The sequence below is a fragment of the Mus pahari genome, chromosome 12 (genome assembly GCF_900095145.1).
Source record: "Mus pahari chromosome 12, PAHARI_EIJ_v1.1, whole genome shotgun sequence".
Classification (NCBI taxonomy): domain Eukaryota; kingdom Metazoa; phylum Chordata; class Mammalia; order Rodentia; family Muridae; genus Mus; species Mus pahari.
This window is the reverse complement of record NC_034601.1, coordinates 32,561,135-32,578,929: the sequence shown is the minus strand read 5'-3', so window position 1 is coordinate 32,578,929 and position 17,795 is coordinate 32,561,135. Positions and strand designations below refer to the sequence as shown.

The 17,795-nt window shown below is 39.4% G+C and overlaps 1 protein-coding gene across 1 annotated transcript in view; it reads right to left on the bottom strand.

Annotated features, from left to right (window-relative positions):
• Rabl3 (RAB, member of RAS oncogene family like 3) overlaps positions 1-17,795 on the bottom strand; it is a 31,988-nt gene that overhangs the window by 9,812 nt on the left and 4,381 nt on the right. The window contains exons 3-4 of the mRNA XM_021209849.2: positions 5,102-5,231; positions 3,161-3,275 (exon numbers count right to left, since the gene is read on the bottom strand). Of these exons, the coding sequence (XP_021065508.1) occupies positions 3,161-3,275; positions 5,102-5,231 (245 nt within the window). The remainder of the gene's footprint in view (positions 1-3,160; positions 3,276-5,101; positions 5,232-17,795) is intronic.

The following is a 17,795-nucleotide window of genomic DNA, read 5'->3' as shown; positions in this document are numbered from 1 at the left end:
AAGGAAGTAGCTTTAAAGCTCAGTGTGTGGAAAATTCAGGAGCCTAGCACGTAATGCAGGCACTTCATGCACAAATCCTCCAGCTTGCATATGTATTCCTGGCTATGAGTAATTAAAAAACCTTTTCAGAGTGAAAAGAGGTGGGGAAGTGGCGCCTGAGTGAGACACAGCTTGGATGGAAGTGGAGGAAAACTGCTGAAATGTTAAAAGCATGATACTAAAAGGCAAGACAACTAGTACCAAAGAATTATCCTTACATGACAGTCATAAGAGACAGAGGATCGGCCATCAGAATCTCTTAGTGATAGAAGGGGGTCTATTATAATTCAGTTTCTTCCCATTTTTACTCAAAGAATTGAGTAGCAATACAAATGATAGTTCTCATTACCGAAAGGAACATAAAGTCTACTGTTGTTAATTAATTGAAATTCTATTTGCCTATTAGAAGCAAAGTAGATCTAGACTTCTGACACGTTATAAGTTCAATTTACAGCAGTCAGCAAACCTGCTTTTGAACAATCGATGCTGCATAATCCAATCAATAAAACCCACTGGAGCATGGCTCCTTTTCCGTCTCAGCGCTCCTCTGTCCTTTGGAGCACTCTAACTGAGCTGGGTGGAGAGGGTCACTCACTATATTTCCCCACCTTTCACACTCATCTTGCAGAGCCTCAGCTGTAGTTGTGTCTCAGAACAGAGTTGTTTTGAATTTACGTATCTGTTTTATTTGTATGGAAGCCAATAATAGCTCAAGCTCAAGGCATATAAACTAGCACCTGCTTACCTATATACTCCTCACTTGGGAGACATGGTTTGAATTGAAATTGAAATTATAGAGAATGAGGTTTTCAGGGTACATCCTTCAGGATTATTTCTTCTTCTTATATTCACAAATTCTTTCATGAAAAGTTTGTGTTTTCTATCAAATACTATCCTTAATATACATAATCTCTGCTATTTAAAATCTTATATAATCTTTTGTAGATTACTATGTAAGTATATATACCTTGATCTTTCATTTTTCTTTTTAGTTTTTCTTTTTTTCAAGAACTATATTCATTGAAACACAGATGTATATAATGACTCACCTCTTCAATATTAATTTTAAAAGAAAATTATACCACATTGGCTTTGATGTTTCTTATCACATCTTTCACTAAAAATCATACATCCAATTGAAATTACACCTTGATATAATCATTATGTGAAAAACTGATGGAGAATTTTATTATGGACAGCTATGGCTAGAACTTCCCTAAAAAACACATAATTTTATATGCACAATAATTCTCTGAGAAACGAGAACAGCAGCTTTGCATACTTTTAATACTATAACTAAAATAAAGAAGGTTTAAGATGCAAGAAATAAACTTAAAAGATACAATAGGGCTTTTGATTTGCTGTTTTATTACTTTTTAAAGTGCTGCTAAGGATGAACCTAGGTCCTTATGTATGCTAGGGAAGTGTTCTACTGAGCTAGAGCTGCAGCCCTTTTCATGGATGCTGTATATATGCAAACACATGCGCACACGCCTTTACACGCTCCCTTGCACATCATGAGGGAAATGATAGATATTCTCTGTACCTTGTTTTGCATCCTCTGTAGATCTCTATTTTCCTACATAGAAACATTCCTGATGCTTTCTTAAATAGAGTATTCCAGAATGTAACTAGACCATTATTTATTTAACAGACTTTCTTTTGTAACTCAGAGTTGCTTCCAGATCATTTGCTGTTAAAATAATGCAGCAATAAAGAACTAATGCACTGTTGTTTAATGCGTGTGCAGGTGCAGCTAGAGGACCAAATGAAGCTACAGAGTCAAAGTACAGTTTCTGTATCTGTAACAATTGCGCCATCTTGAATTCCTAAACATTGATGCGAATATTTTCTGGTATAAATAGACCATCTCTTACTTGTAATTTAAGAATAAGTTTCTTGAGGAGTAAAAATCAGTGAAACTAAAATATCTTTGAAAAGATTAGAACATCAACAAGCTAGCAGCATGTCTAAAAGGGAAGCAAAAAGAAAACACAAGTTAGCAAGATCAGGGATGAAAATGCGCATGTCATTACAGACTCCAGGAAGATAATGAATAATATTACAAACAACCCTGTTCACAGATGTTCAGTAACTTAAAGGAAATGCATGGATCCTCTACAGATCAAATTTGCCAAATTCACTTGAGACAAAACAAAATACATGTACCATTCGGTAACTATTAAAAAAAAATGAATCTGAAGTTGAAAACCTTTCAAAATGAAATATGCAAGTCCCAAAGTCTCACTGGTATATTCAAGCAATCATCCAAAGAAATAACATCAAATACATACAACATCTTCCCCAAAACAGGACAGGGAGGGACACTGAGGCCAACAACATCCTCAAATCAAACAGGCCAAAGAGAGTATAGAACAGAAAGTGTAACCAATATTCCATATGAGCATAGATCAAAAAAAAACCCCTGCAAGACAACATTTAATCAAAACCAACAACATCTAAAATGAAAGAATGAATTCACTGTGACCATGGGATGAAAGGGTGGTTCAATATCTGAAAATCAGTCAGGATCTACCACACTAGCAATTTTTGGGTAGCTGTGACCAAGTACCTGACAGAAACTCTAAAATGTATATGTTGGCTCACAGTTTCAAAGGGAGCAGATGCATACATCAACAGAACAGAGTACAGAAGTCGACCTGTACTGTCAGTATGTTCAACTGACTTTGTCAAAAGAATGAAGGTGATTCAATGGAGATAGTATACTCTTGTTACCAAATGATGCTGGGACAGGTGAACATTCAAATTTAAAATTAAGCCCAAATCACATTATTTATATAAAATTAAAGCAGATAATAAATCTAATATAAACCCCATATTATAAAACTTATAGAAGGAAACACAGGAGAAAATCTGTATGAGATTAAGCAAACAGTTCTTAGATATGATACGAAGGGCAAAATGCAGTGTAGAAAAACTAAGTAATGAGATTCCATCAAAATAAACACCACTGCCAGGAAAGATGCCATTCAGATAATGGAAAGACCGAGTAGAGGCTAAAATAGGACTAATTACACACCTTCAAAGGAATATTTTATAAAGAGCATTCTCAGGATTGCAATCACACTTAAAACCAATTGTAAAGTAATTGCAGGCTTACCCATTTGTCACCAGGACTCCGGTTGGAACTGCATCCCGATTGAGAACTTCCAATGACCAGCGATATAAGTTTTGAGATGACTTCTTATTTGTTAAATCATGTACTAAAATGATGCCTAAAAGAATCAGGTAATGTGATATCATTAGTGCCTCTTTATAGTCAGCAAGGGAAAGTTTAGTAAGCACACATCTTAGGGGCTTAGTGATCTGTATTCAAGCATGACTAACACAATCAGACAAGCATTCCAAACTGTCCTTATAAATGCTTACAAATAACCAACTAGAAAGCTTTGCCACTAATATACTTTTAAAATGTTTTTTTTTTCTCTTCCAAAGGCTATCAGAATGTCATAAAATATTCAAAATGTCTTTTTACTCTGCATCTCGAAGCCCCTGAGTGCCTACTTTGTGCTTGGAACTGCTTATAGAAGCACTTCACCAATGAAGAACATTATTTATTAACAGATTACATTGCTCAAAAGTTGTACTGTTTCTGCACTGGTGAAATGTATTAAAATGGCACCACTTTAATTTTTATAACTGCTACTTTTCCTTTAAAAAACAAACAAAAACAGGGTGTTACTACAAGAGGATACTGGCTTTGCTTACTGTGTAGTGTGGTCTGGCCTAGAATTCGTAACATTCATGCCTCCTCCTCCTCCTTCTCCTCTTAGATCTGAGATCCAGGCATGTGCCACACGTTCAGCTCAATTGCTATTCTTCTGTTCTTAAGCATGTATTTTTATGCATGTGCATGTGTGTCTGCACACGTGTGCAGGTGCCTGTGGAGGCAGAGAGGACATTAGAGCTCCTGGAGCAGGGATTACAGACAGTGGGGAGCTACCATGTGGGTGCTGAGATTCAGAGCTGGGTCCTCTCCCAGAGCAGCTGGTGCTCTGAACTGCTGAGCTGTCCCTCAGCCTCTTGGTTGTTGTTCTTTAATAGAAAAACACTGTCCTGTAGGTCTTTTGAATGCCATCAACTCAAGAGTTTAACTTTGTTGTTCTTTAAATTCATTGTTCTTTAAGTTCATTGCTAGCTATATAAGCTTGCTACTTTAAGAGATTTGGTTAGCTCACTGCAGTGACACATGCTTTATAAGTCTACACTAGGGAAGCTGAGGCCAGCCAAAGTAAGGCAGCAAGGCAATGCCTTAAAGTGCAAATAAAGGTGGGGGAGGGGGGAGGGACAGAGGACAATGAGGGAGGAAAATTTTATCTTTTGAGGCTCTCTAGGGAAGGTTTTGAGCTCTTAAGGGTGTTTGGGCATTCTTTTTTCTAATTCTTCTTTTTTCCTTTTTTTTTTTTTTTTTTTATAGACTATGAACTAGAAAAGTCAATTGAGTGCCAGATGAAAGACTGACAGTTGGTGAGAATGTATTCTAAGGGGCCACAGACACTTCATTGGCTTTTTGCTAAGATCAGTAGCCTGGGTCATCAGGGTAGGAAGAGGAAAGGGTACTTATTTTCAGGTATATTTCATGTGGGATGCCTACAGAGGCCAGAGAACTACAGAGGGATCATGGGGAGGGGGTTTAGAGGGACATGAGATAAAATGAATTGGTTTGAGGGTAAAAGGGTGTAATCGAACAGGAAGGGTTAAATCTGGACTGAGGTGGAAGAGCAGGGTTGAGGAGTATGGAGAGGGAGAAATATAACCTTTGAAAAATATATGGAAGCCTACTACAGCTGAGCTTCTAAAACGGATATATATTATATACATCTGAATAAAAAGTAAAAACGGAGTAACCCTGAAACAAGGCAACAATGCCCTGGTTGGCACCAGAGGATAACTAATGAGACCGTGGGATTCAGATTTAAATCAAGAGTTGTATGTTCATCAGTGTTCTCACAGTGAGATGAGCCCGGCATGTGGTGGCACTTCATATCAGATGGTCAGTACTTCTAGACCATTGAAACATGGGAGAAATAAGCACACTTACCATTTACAGAGTTGTAGAACACTGCTCTTGTGCTTTTCACACTGCTGGCACTGCCCACAGAGCCTCCAACATCCCATAGTTCTATATAGTACGTCTTCTCTTCAGGGGTCCCTTCTTTGTAGTCATGAACCTAACAGATTAATTAAAATTGTTACTAAAGCCACTGGACAAACTGGTGAGCACCCACCTTAATCCAGTTGAACAAGAGCCCTTCCTGTCCCATCCTGCTCTCTGACTCTGACGGCCACCACTGAGCTCTCCTGCTTACTCGACTGTTCCCACGCTAACGCTACTCCAGTCTTTCATCCTATGCCATGTGACCCACACTTGATGTGAATATCTTTATCTCCTCCTACTTCTGAAGCTTTGGTTCCCTCCCTACTAAGCACAAGTCCCATGACCCAATCTTACACTCTCTATAACTTTCAACCTTTTCTAACACGACATTCATCTGACAACACCCCACCTTGGCAGTAGCCTCTTCTTCTTCCATTCTGAAGCCAAAATTCAGCTTCCAGAATGTGGAGTTCAGAAAATACACCCTAGTAGATTGAACTACATCTCAAATACAAGTGTGCTCCTGGGCATAACTTTCCTGCTGTTCCCTTCCTTTTCCCTGACAACTTCACAGCTTCTCTTCTTTTTGAAATTTCCAGTACCTCTTCTCTAGACTCAAAATAAAATTAACTTTGTTTCCTAGGACAAAATAATGATAATGATAGTGACAATAATAGTGATGATAGTGACTATGACAGTGACAGTGATAATGATGATAGTGACAGTGACAGTGATGATGACAGTGACAATAGTGACAGTGACAATAGTGACAGTGACAGTAACAACAAGAACTTCCTCCACCTGCTCTTTCTACCTCCTTGAACACTTTTCTGTCTGCATCCCTAAGGCTAAGTCTGAATGCTCTGCACAGTAAACCCCATTCCGTTTCCTCATGCAAAGATGCAGTTGTACCAGTTCTTCCTGCTCTCAAGCACTGTACCTCCTCTGCTGGATAATTTTCAACAACATACAATGCACTTTGTCTTCTTCCGCCTCCGTGCTGTTTCTCTCTTCATTTTCACAGAGAAGGCTCCCTAAGTTCTCTATATCCAGCTCTGTGCCCTTACTCTTTTCAATGTAATCTTTTGAGAGTTCAGTCCACGAGTACCATGTGTACATTTCCATCCTTCCTTCTCTTCCTCTACAATTGCTATTGTGTCTGTCCCCCAACCATTATTCCCGTGTGTAGATCTCAGTAGAGCTGACCACATGGGGTTGGCTATTCTGCCAGGGGGACTCCCTTCCTTAGCAGCAACTGATTACTTGTAGCTCTTTATCCAGAGGTGGGACCTTGTAAAATTCCCTCCACCCACACTGGCATGTCAACTGGTAGTATAATGTAGGTCTTGTTTAGGTAAAATATTGTTGAGATTTCATGAGTGCAGCTTATGACTAGGAGATATGATACTTTTTAAAATACATATGGATACAGTAATTATTATTATTTGGGAGACACATACCATGATGTACATGTGATGGTTATAGAACAACTTGTGCAAGAGTGGGTTCCAGAGATCAAACTCAGGTCATCAGGCTTAGTAGCAAGCACCTTTCCACACTGAACAATATTACTGGGCCTCACATTCTCTTTCAAATATTTATTTTTATCTTCTGTGCCTAAGTGTTCTGTCTCCGTGTATGTGTGTACTGTGCACATGCTGGGTACCCACACAGGTCAGAAGAGGGCATCAGGTTCCCTGCCATCACATTCTCTTCAGAACTCCTTTCTATTCGGCTTTGCATGATCTCTCTATTAAACTGCTTCTGATCAAGATCACCAGTTATCTCCACGTTGCTAATGCCAGGGCCAAGAGAACTTACATTTTATCTGACCATTTACTCACCCTGAGCTTTGCAATCTTTCTTAGCTTCAGTGACACCCCACTCCCCGGGACCTCTCCCACTCCACTGAAGCAGTAGGTTTCAGAGTACTTAGGGCCCCCCACCCCGATTCTGTCACTACAGTGCCCTCTTCTAGTTCATGTCTGTTAGTCCCTGCTCTTTGGCAATTCCATCTATTCTTGTGATTTCAATGTCATCTGTTATGTTGATAAATCCAAAATTTATATGAATCCTGAGAATTTTAATTTTAGACTACCATATTAACTGGGTCACCATTAGGAATGCTTAATGACACTTCAGAGTTAATCTATCAAAACTGATATATTTTTTAAGATTTATTTACATATTTTATGCATATGAGTACACTGTAGTTGTACAGATGGTTGTAAGCCTTCATGTGGTAGCTGGGAATTGAATTTAGGACCTCTGCTTGCTTTGGTCGGCCCTGCTCTCTCTGGCCCTGTTCGTTCCGACCCAAAGATTTAATTATTATTAATAAGTACACTGTAGCTGTCTTTAGACACACCAGAAGCGGGCGTCAGATCTCATGGATGGTTGTGAGCCACCATGTGGTTGCTGGGATTTGAACTCAGGACCTTCGGAAGAGCAGTCAATGCTCTTAACTGCTGAACCATCTCTCCAGCCCCAAAACTGAAATTCTTGTCTTCTTCCTAAACCCATTCTCCTCCCAGTTTTCTCATCTTAACAAAGGCGATCCTTTGGCTGAGATATCCTTGATATCTTTCCAGTAACTCAGGTCAAAACATTAGGAGTGAAGTTTGACTCCTTCCTTATTACACGTTTGATCTGTCCACAAATTCTGTTCCTTTCATCTTTAGAAACATACCCAAGGTCTCATCTGTCACCTCTGAAGCTGTTATCAGATGTGTCTGGTTACTCCTTTGCCTGAATCAACCAACATACAGTCCCTTGGCCAGTCTCTCTACTAGAAGCATCCCCACCTCATTTGTTTTTCACACAGTAGTGAGAGGGGATTATTTTAAAATCTGAGTGAGATCATCTCAACCTTTGGCTCAAACCATCCAGTGGCTTTCTCAATCATATTACACTTCAGGGTCATTGTTTATCCCTCATGATCTAGGCTTTTGTTGCTCATTTAAGCTATTCAAATATTTAACTATTAGAAAGATTCTGATATATAATAACCAGATGTATGATGATTCAAAGGTATACACCAGAATTTTCTAAGGAACTTAAAAAATGAGTATCTAGAGGCAGGTAGGTTGAGTACATTTGTAATCTTGGCACTAGAGACATCAAGGCAGGAGGATCATGCATTTGAAGTTGGCCTTGTTTGTACAGAGGGGCCATGATTCACCACACCTCAGTCCCTCCCTTCCAAAAAGACAAATATACATGCCAGGCTAGCAGAATCAGGTTCTTTGGGGGGTGAGCACTAGGCATATAAATCTCCAAATGATTCTGCTGTAACTCTGTACTGGAGAACGATGATTTTATAGAATGGAAGTATTCTGGTATTAGGCTTAGATATTCAGACTGCCATGACCTAGCCCCGTATCTCTGAGCCTCTGATGAAGGAGATGCACTGTACAGTTCTAAAGCATCTACTGGCTTTAAGTAATGGTGCTGGCAAAGGCAAACTCAATTGTTAAAGAGATGCTGTGAAATCCACTAAACCTCACATGTCACACTCAACAGAATGCTTTGTATTTTGCTGTATTCACTTGTTTAGTTCTAAATCCGTTGGCCAGGAAAACATTTAAGTACATGTGGTGCTCTATAGATAGTCACACTGACATTAAGAAGATAAGGAACAGACTAAACCAAAGACAACAAGATAGGAAGTGATAATAGCAAGTCACAGAAGTTGAACACTCTTTTCGAGAATGGAAATTAGCACTGAATACTGCAATTAAAAGTACTGCTATCTTGCTCCATGACATAAATAACTGATAACATGTGGCTATGTCAGAGCATCAAAATAAGAAAGCGAGAGTGTATGAGAATTGCAGAGAATTGGAACCTTCCTCAGTCCCGCTCCTCTCACATTTCTATTGAACAAAAAAAAATCTAGATTAAACATGGGGTCACTGAATTTAAGCACTTCAGTGTAATGTTTAAAAGGAAATAAGAACAATAATACACATTAAAAAAGAATGGATGTTAACAAGTACAACTTAGTAACTATGCCTACAAAGTCACCCCTAGAAAGAAAGGGCCAGGAGGAAGCCTTAGGAGAGAGTTTGAAGAAAATGAGAGGTGGGAGACACAGAACAACTAAGAGATGCAACGGGTGTCCTGGACATTTCAATTAATGGGGTAAAGGTCACTGTCCATTGCTCTCTTTCCCATAACTTCTCATTTGCCTTCAGTTGGGTTCATTCCTCCATAAAGTAGGTCTTTCCGTGTTCTGCACCATTCTCTCCTTTTCCCCAGCCTCCAGCCTCCATAAAAGACTGGCTTATGATCTAAGCCTGTGTCTTTTCCTGGCTGCCCAGTCACTCCATTTGGTTTTTTGTCACTAACATGAAATCACTCATCCATAGGTTAGTGCCTCCTCATTAAAACCTAATGGTTGTTTTTCGTTTCCCCTTCTATCTCAGGCGTTTTCTAGTGAAGTCCAGTACTACCCCTGCTCAGGCGCTCCCATGTTTGCTCATGCAGTAGTTCATCCTTTTGGCTGTGTGCTACTTTGACCAATCTTTCTCTGACCCTTCTTTTAGGAACTTTAACAACCCCCCGCAACCCCCAAGGTTTTCTTTTATTTCTCTTTTAAACTCATTGGCTGTCATCATTTTGACCTCTACACACATAATGACAGCAATTCCAAATTATCTGGAACTTAAGCACCTCATTGTTAAATGCTTTCTGGTCGACTTCAGTTAGAAAGCTCATAGATACATCTCTTTGCCATGTTTAGAACTGTTTCTTATCATCTTCATCTTCTATGATGGAACCCTTTGGGAGGAGGGGCAAGTCTGTCTATCCAGTAACTCAGGCCACTCGATCGTCAGCATCTAGTAGAATCCCGTTTTGCACACACAGCTCATGCTTTTTAAACAGCTATCATCTTATACACTAGTGCTGCCCTGTTGTGCTGCCATCAGAGATGGGCATGCCCAGGAGCAGCACATAACTTCTAAGGCACTGGGATATGGCTCATTCAATTCAAGTCTGTCACAGTTGTTACCATACTGGGTACCATCAGAGTACTCATTTCCTTACATTCTGGGTCCATTTATTCTGTGCAGTAACACAGAGGTGTTAACAGAGGTGGTACAGAGGTACCACAGAGGTGGTAACACCATGACTAAGAACCACAGACTTCTAGGTCAGGTTGACTGGACTTGAATCCTCAGTCTATCCACTTGTTAGCAACACGACCTTGACAAATCACATAGCACCTCTGTGCCTCACATGCCTCCTGTGCTGAGCAGAGAGGGGCACCACTAACACCCATGTCACAGAATCAATGAAGTCCTGTATATGTGGGCTCCTAGCCACAGCGAGCTCTAAAGAGGTGGTAGCTATCATTGTTCCTATCACTTTAAAGACCATGATATACAAACCTTATCCCTCCAAGTAAATCCACTTCATATCCCTAGTGAGGATAAAAACTATACCTTTTTATTTTTCCCCAGTGCCTGCACATTGTTTCCTTACCCAAAGAGAAATTCAATAAGTATTGATTGTATGCAATGTACAAGTTAGAGAGTTAAAATCCCATTAAAGTGAACTAGAAATGACAAATCAATTTCCTTATTTATAATCTGTAAGAAGATTAAGCTCGAAGCATCTTGTCATTATTAGGAGCAGCCGTGCACTTGCTCATCAGGCCATTTGATTTGAGGTGACAAAGTCGGAAACCAGGAGTGAGTCAAGAATGCCACAAAATAAAACTCCCTCATCAATTCAGTTGTAGGCACTGCATGGAATAAATGGGCCCAGAGTGTTATAATTATTGAGAAGATTCATTAACTTCACGCAGCACTTGACACCGTGGTATTCTCACCTTCATCTTCTCTATTTTTAGTTGGCTCTTACGATATCTAAACTGAGCTAAACGGGGCAACTGTGTACAAGAGTTCTGAAGAGCAGGTATTCAGGAATGTACTTTAGTCCTAGAGCTCTCCCTCTGGCAGGCTCAGTAACACAGACTGAGTAACTGCAGCTGTACTATAAACAGTGCTTCAGGAGTCAGTGTTCTCCCAAGACATTCATCAGGCCTTTATATGCTTTAATCAGTTTTCTATGGGGAACAATGGCTCATTCTAGTTTAATAGTCATGATTTATGTTTCTATGACAACTTTACATTATACTTTCAAAATGTCTTTTACTTGTTTCACTCAGGAAACAGGTTCCTCTTGGAGAAGGACGGCAGAGATCAACAATGCACAGTAATCAAGCTAGGCCTCTTTCAGCCCTACAAGCCTTATTCTTGCAGAACATAATTCAGTCAGACTGGCTTCATCCAGCACCATAATGATTCCAGTAAGGCAGCCACACTATCATATACGCTCTGTCTACTATAGCCTTCACTCTGGTCTCCCTTTGTGCAGTTTCATGCTCTTCAGAGGTCTCTGAACTATGTTATAGATTAAACAAACAAAGTCCCTATGGTTCAGCATGACGACAAGGGAACTCTTATCTTGGTAATCCTCAAAGCAGAGATGTTTCTCAGAGAATTGCTGTTACTTCAGTAGGTCAGAGCTTTGAGAATTAGCGAGTTTGAATGACATGCTCTAGGACTGACCCAAAAACATTAACTGTAGAAATAATCAGCACCCCTCCACATGAAGGGCCCTGCACAGACAATGCCTGTTTTGGGATCTTTGCTGCTAGTTATACTCAGGACACTGTTTTCTTCCTTGAACACACATAGAGGAGGGGCTTTGCTGGATTCTTGTTCTCTTATTCTTTGTCCTTCTATTTCCTTCCTCCAAGAATTTCCACTTTCCTTCTGGAGTCTGACCTTATAATTACAAAATCCTGTTTCATCTCAGCCTCACTTTTCTGTATCAACAATAACTAACTCTATCCTGAAGAAATGACTCTATGCCCTTAGATTCTGAAGAAATGACTCTGTATGCCCACTTAGATTCTGAAGAAATGACTCTGTATGCCCACTTAGATTCTGAAGAAATGACTCTGTATGCCGGCTTAGATTCTGAAGAAATGACTCTGTATGCCCTCTTGGATTCTGAAGAAACAACTCTACACCCGCTTAGATGCTGTTTATTCTTTGATGATCTTATTTCTGTGTTGAAAAATATGAAATGCTTTGCGTATCTCCAAAACGACTTTCAGTTAATTACTCTACCATGACCTAAGAGATTTTGTCCTTTAGAGTCTGGACTGCTATTTCTACTTCCTTCTCTCTGTTCTTACTGCCAGTTGCTAGCAGTTTTTTTTGTGAGTATCTAGGGTAGCCACTGCACCTCTACATTCATCTGGAAAACTGATTTAGCATCCCACTTATCTCTACTTAAATCACCTTAGATGGTTCTTAAAAATGCAGATTCCTCGGTGCCAGGTATATCTCTAAGTTAGAATATCCAGAACAAGACCCATAAACCAAATTAAAGAACAAAATCTACCAAACTGACCATTAAAATAAAATTTGTCCCTTTCCTACCTAACAGGAGACACATTAGAAAGATATGACATTTAAACAGTTAAATGAAAGATAGAAAAAGATGCAATACAGAAACACTAAAAATAGTTGTTTAAACCATTTCAGGATCAGAGAACTTAAACTTCAAGAAATAAACACAGACAGAAAACAGACACATTGCAGCGATAAAAAGTTAAATGCAGGGGCCAGTAAGACTGCTCAGTAGGTAAAAGGGCTTGCTGCATAGGTCTGAAAACTTGAGTTCAATCCTCTCCCCTGAAATCCTTCAGGCAAAATAAACAATCTCAGGGACTGGAGAGATGGCTCTACAGATTCAATGCAATCCCTATCAAAATTCTAACTCAATTCTTCATAGAGTTAGAAAGAACAATTTGCAAATTCATTTGGAATTAAAAAAAAAAACAAAAACAGGATACCGAAAACTACTCTCAACAATAAAAGAACTTCTGGGAGAATCACCATCCATGACCTCAAGCTGTATTTCAGAGTAATAGGGATAAAAACTACATGGTATTGGTACAGAGACACGCAGGTAGATCAATGGAATAGAGTTGGAGACCCAGAAGTGAACTCACACACCTATGATCACTTGGTCTTTGACAAAGGAGTTAAAACCATTCAGTAGAAAAAAGACAGCATTTTCACCAAATAGTGCTGGTTCAACTGGCAGTCAGCATGCAGAAGAATGTAGATCAATCCATTCTTATCTCCTTGTACAAAACTCATGTCCAAGTGGATCAAGAACCTCCACATAAAACCAGATACACTGAAACTAATAGAAGAGAAAGTGGGAAAAGGCATTGAACACATGGGCACAGGGGAAATTTTCCTGAACAGAACACCAATGGCTTAAGCTCTAAGATCAACAATCAACAAATGGCACCTCATAGAATTACAAAGCTTCTGTAAGGCAAAGGACACTGTCAATAGGACAAAATGGCAACCAAGAGATTGGGAAAAAAATCTTTACCAATCCTATATCTGATAGAGGGCTAATATCCAATATATACAAAGAACTCAAGAAGTTAGACTCCAGAGAACCAAATAACCCTATTAAATATGGGGTAGAAAGCTAAACAAAGAAATCTCAACTGAGGAATATCGAATGACTGAGAAGCACCTAAAGATATATTCAACATTCTTTGTCATCAGGGAAACGCAAATCAAAACAACCCTGAGATTCCACCTCACACCAGTCAGAATGGCTAAGATCAAAAACTCAGGTGACAACAGATGTTGGCGAGGATGTGGAGAAAGAGGGACACTCTTCCATTGCTGGTAGGATTGCAAGCTAGTACAACCACTCTGGAAATCAGTCTGGTGGTTCCTCATAGAAGCAGGGGGAGGGGGCATAGGACAGGGGGTTTCTGGAGGGGAAACCAGGAAAGGGGATAACATTTGAAATGTAAATAAAAAAAACTATCCAATTAAAACAAAATTCCAAAAACAAAACAAAACAAAATTCAAATTAGCATATAATATCAAAACAGGCAGAATTAAACAACAACAACAAAAGATAAATTGACATAAATAGTTAGAGATTTTAACATTTATTCCTTATAAATGATGAAATGGATAAGAAAAAGCAATCCAGCAGAGATAATTAAACAAAATGCTTACTAAGCTAGATGTAATGGTCAGAACACTGCACACAGTAATGACAGAGAAGACATGTGTGCTATCTTTCTGACCTTGAGATGAGCTACTTAACAAATAATTAACAAAACCGGCCCTAAAACAAGACATAAGGAAATCTCAGTCAACTGTAAAGGAAGGAATTATATAGTAGATATTCTCTGAGCACAGTGAGTGTAAACTAGAAACCAGCAATTACAAGATCATTAACACTGTCAAATGTTTGGAAATTAAGAAGCACATTTGAAATAACAAATGAGCCAAAGGAGAAATCACAATGGAAATTAGACAATATTTTGAATTGAATGATAACGAGGTAGTTAACACTGTGTTTAGACAGACGTTTTGGTGCCTCAGAGCTCTGTAAGAAGCTTGAAAGAAATCAATGCAGCAACTACTCATTTCAAGGAGGAGCTTGAAAAAGAGAGTAAATTAAATCTAAAGAGGTATGGGCTCTACTGTGAAAGCAAAACAAATACAGGGATGGAGAGACTGCTCAGCCGGTGAAGTCCTCGATGGGCAAGCATGAGGGCCAGAGTTCCCTCTCCCAGCACCTGTGTTTTCAAAGCTGGGTGTGGTTGCATGCCCTCATAATCCAAAAGTAGGGTAGGCAGAGACTGATGGCTTCCTGGGGTTTGCTGGTCAGACAGCTCAGCCTACTTGGTGAGCTCCAGGCCAATGAGAGACCCTGTCTTCTTTTCTTATTTATTTATTTATTTATTTATTTATTTATTTATTTATTTATTTATTTATTATTTTCTTTATTTACATTTCAAATGCTATCCCGAAAGTTCCCTATANCCCCCCCCCCCGCCCCTGCTGCCCTACCCACTCACTCCCACTACTTGGCCCTGGCCTTCCCCTGTGCTGGGTCATACAAAGTTTACAAGACCAAGGGGCCTCTCTTCCCAATGATAGCCGATTAAGCCATCTTCTGCTACATATGCAGCTAGAGACTCGAGCTCAGGGGATACTGGTTAGTTCATATTGTTGTTNCANCTANAGGGTTGCAGNCCCCTNCANCNCCTTGGGTACTTTCTCTANCTCCTCCATTGGGGNCCCTGTGTTCCATCCAATAGCTGNCTGTGAGCATCCACTTCTGTGTTTGCCAGGCACTGGAATAGCCTCACAAGAGGCNGCTATATCAGGGTCCCTTCAGCAGAATCTTGCTGGCATGAGCATTAGTATCTAGGTTTGGTGGCTGATGATGGCATGGACTCCTGGATGGGGTAGTCTCTGGATAGTCCAGAGAGACTCTGTCTTAAAAGACAAGACAGATGGTTCCTGAGGAATGACACGCAGGTTAACTTCTGGCTTCCACATATGAGTTCCCATTTTTCCACACCACCTTGCATATGTGCCTACACACATGTGCACATATAGCACCCCACCCTAAAAAAAACACAAAGCATATAAAAAAAACAACAAAACTGAAACTTGACTTTGCTAGACCATGGCAAAACTGATCAAGAAAATAAATTCAGGCTGTCTTGTTTCTTTTTTCTTTTTTGTTTTTCGAGACAGGGTTTCTCTGTATAGTCCCGTCTGTCCTGGAACTCACTTTGTAGACCAGGCTGGCCTTGAACTCAGAAATTTGCCCGCCTCTGCCTCCCGAGTGCTGGGATTAAAGGCGTGTGCCACCATGCCTGGCTTGCTTCTAACTCTAAGAACCTGAGTTCAATTTCCAGATTCCATATGGTGGAAGAAGAAAACACTCCAGTAGCGGTCCTCTGTCCTCCACATGTGTGTCATGTTACATATACCCCATATATAAATATATATTTTAAAAGCAAGGCTATCAATTACTTATACCAGAATAAAAAGAAAGAAAGAAAAAGAGAAAACCATCTATACTGTAGGTACTAACTCTCCTATAGATTTTATAGGATTTGCAGTAGTGCTTTTATTGTTGAATTGGCTCATTGAAAGCAGCTAAGGCAGAGAAACAATGTTTAGTAATTTGCTTGATATGAACAAATTCTTTCCCAAACACAAATCTCCAAAATAGACAAGGGAAGAAATGGAATCAGTTTCTTGTTTTCTTTACTGAACTTAAAAACTTCTCACATAGACTATCACTGGCTCAGTTAGTTTCACTTGTAAATTAAAATGATAAATAGCATCAATCTTATAAAGCTCTTATAAACAGGTTAGCATAGTATCAAAACCCCACAAAGAAATAGAAAAAGGTCACATAACAGGCTAATACTTCTCATGAATTTGGGTGCAAATATCTGAAAAACATCCTAGATAACTGATTCTAGATACTAGAAAACTGTTCTAGATTAATATGTCAAGATCAGCTTGGAGAGGACAGGGTTGGAGAGATGGCTCAGGGGTTAAGAGCTCATACTGGCTACTCTCCCAAAGGATCTGGGTTTGGTTTTTCAGTACTCACAGAGCCGATGACAGCAGGCTATAACTCTAATTCATGTGCTACATAGCTATAAAATATAGGTAAAACACCCTAGGCAAATAAAAGTAAGTGTATAAAAGAATCTAAGAGATACACAGAGAGATAGATGCACACACAGAGAGACAGAGACAGACAGATAGACAGACAGACAGAGAAGCTTGGATTTAGTACAGGATGGCAAGGTGTTTTTAATGTATAAAATCAAGAAACAGAGTAGAGCAGGAAAATAATGATTATTATGAAGACAGAATAAATAAAATTCAATAGCCATTTAGGATACAAACTCTCATCAATAAACTAGTACAGAAAACTTTAAAAATAATATATATGTACAAGAAATTATTATTTTTTTCCAAATTACAACACTTTATTGCAGCATCGGCAAAGGTCAGAAGCTGGTGAAGACTGGGCAGCAGCTACATCTGGGCTAGGATAGAACTCAGTGGTAAAGTGCTCTTTGGTATGCACAAACCCCTAACACCACAAACAAATATAAATCTATATAGACTCTGTGCTTAATGTGGTATGCTAAAAACTTCCCCTGGGATTGGGAATGAAATGCAGATAATTCTTACAGGCACACCTATTCTAAAACATACTGGATTTTAGCCTCTTTAATTAGACATAGTGAAAGTGCAGAAGACAAAAGGTGATCTCATGAACCTACTTGGCCCTGGGTGGGGACAGGGATAAAGGTGGGCTAGGATAAAAGGAGGGGCAGAAAACTATGTCAAAGTTAGGTACGATGTAATTTTCTTCTCTCTTATAAATGAGATAAGTAGGCCTCAGGAGGTATATTGATTAGTTTAAGGTAACTCTTTAAGTAGAAAGGCAATTGATCCAGGATGTAAGTTTCTTTCTAATGTGCTGTGATCTTTCACAGGAAGGGAGTTAGTAAAGTCTAAAGAAAGGGTTGTCAGAACCTGTCACTGGGTCTCTCAAACCTAAACAAAACTGCATTTAAATTCATAGCTTAGAACCTAGTTTTCTTGCATAGCCGAGAATATAAAAACACAGTAAGCTAAAATGATACAGTCCATTTCTACTTCAAACTCAAATGCTATAAAAAAATATTTTGAGAGGGAGGAAGGAGAGAGGGAGAGGGAGAGGGAGAGGGAGAGGGAGA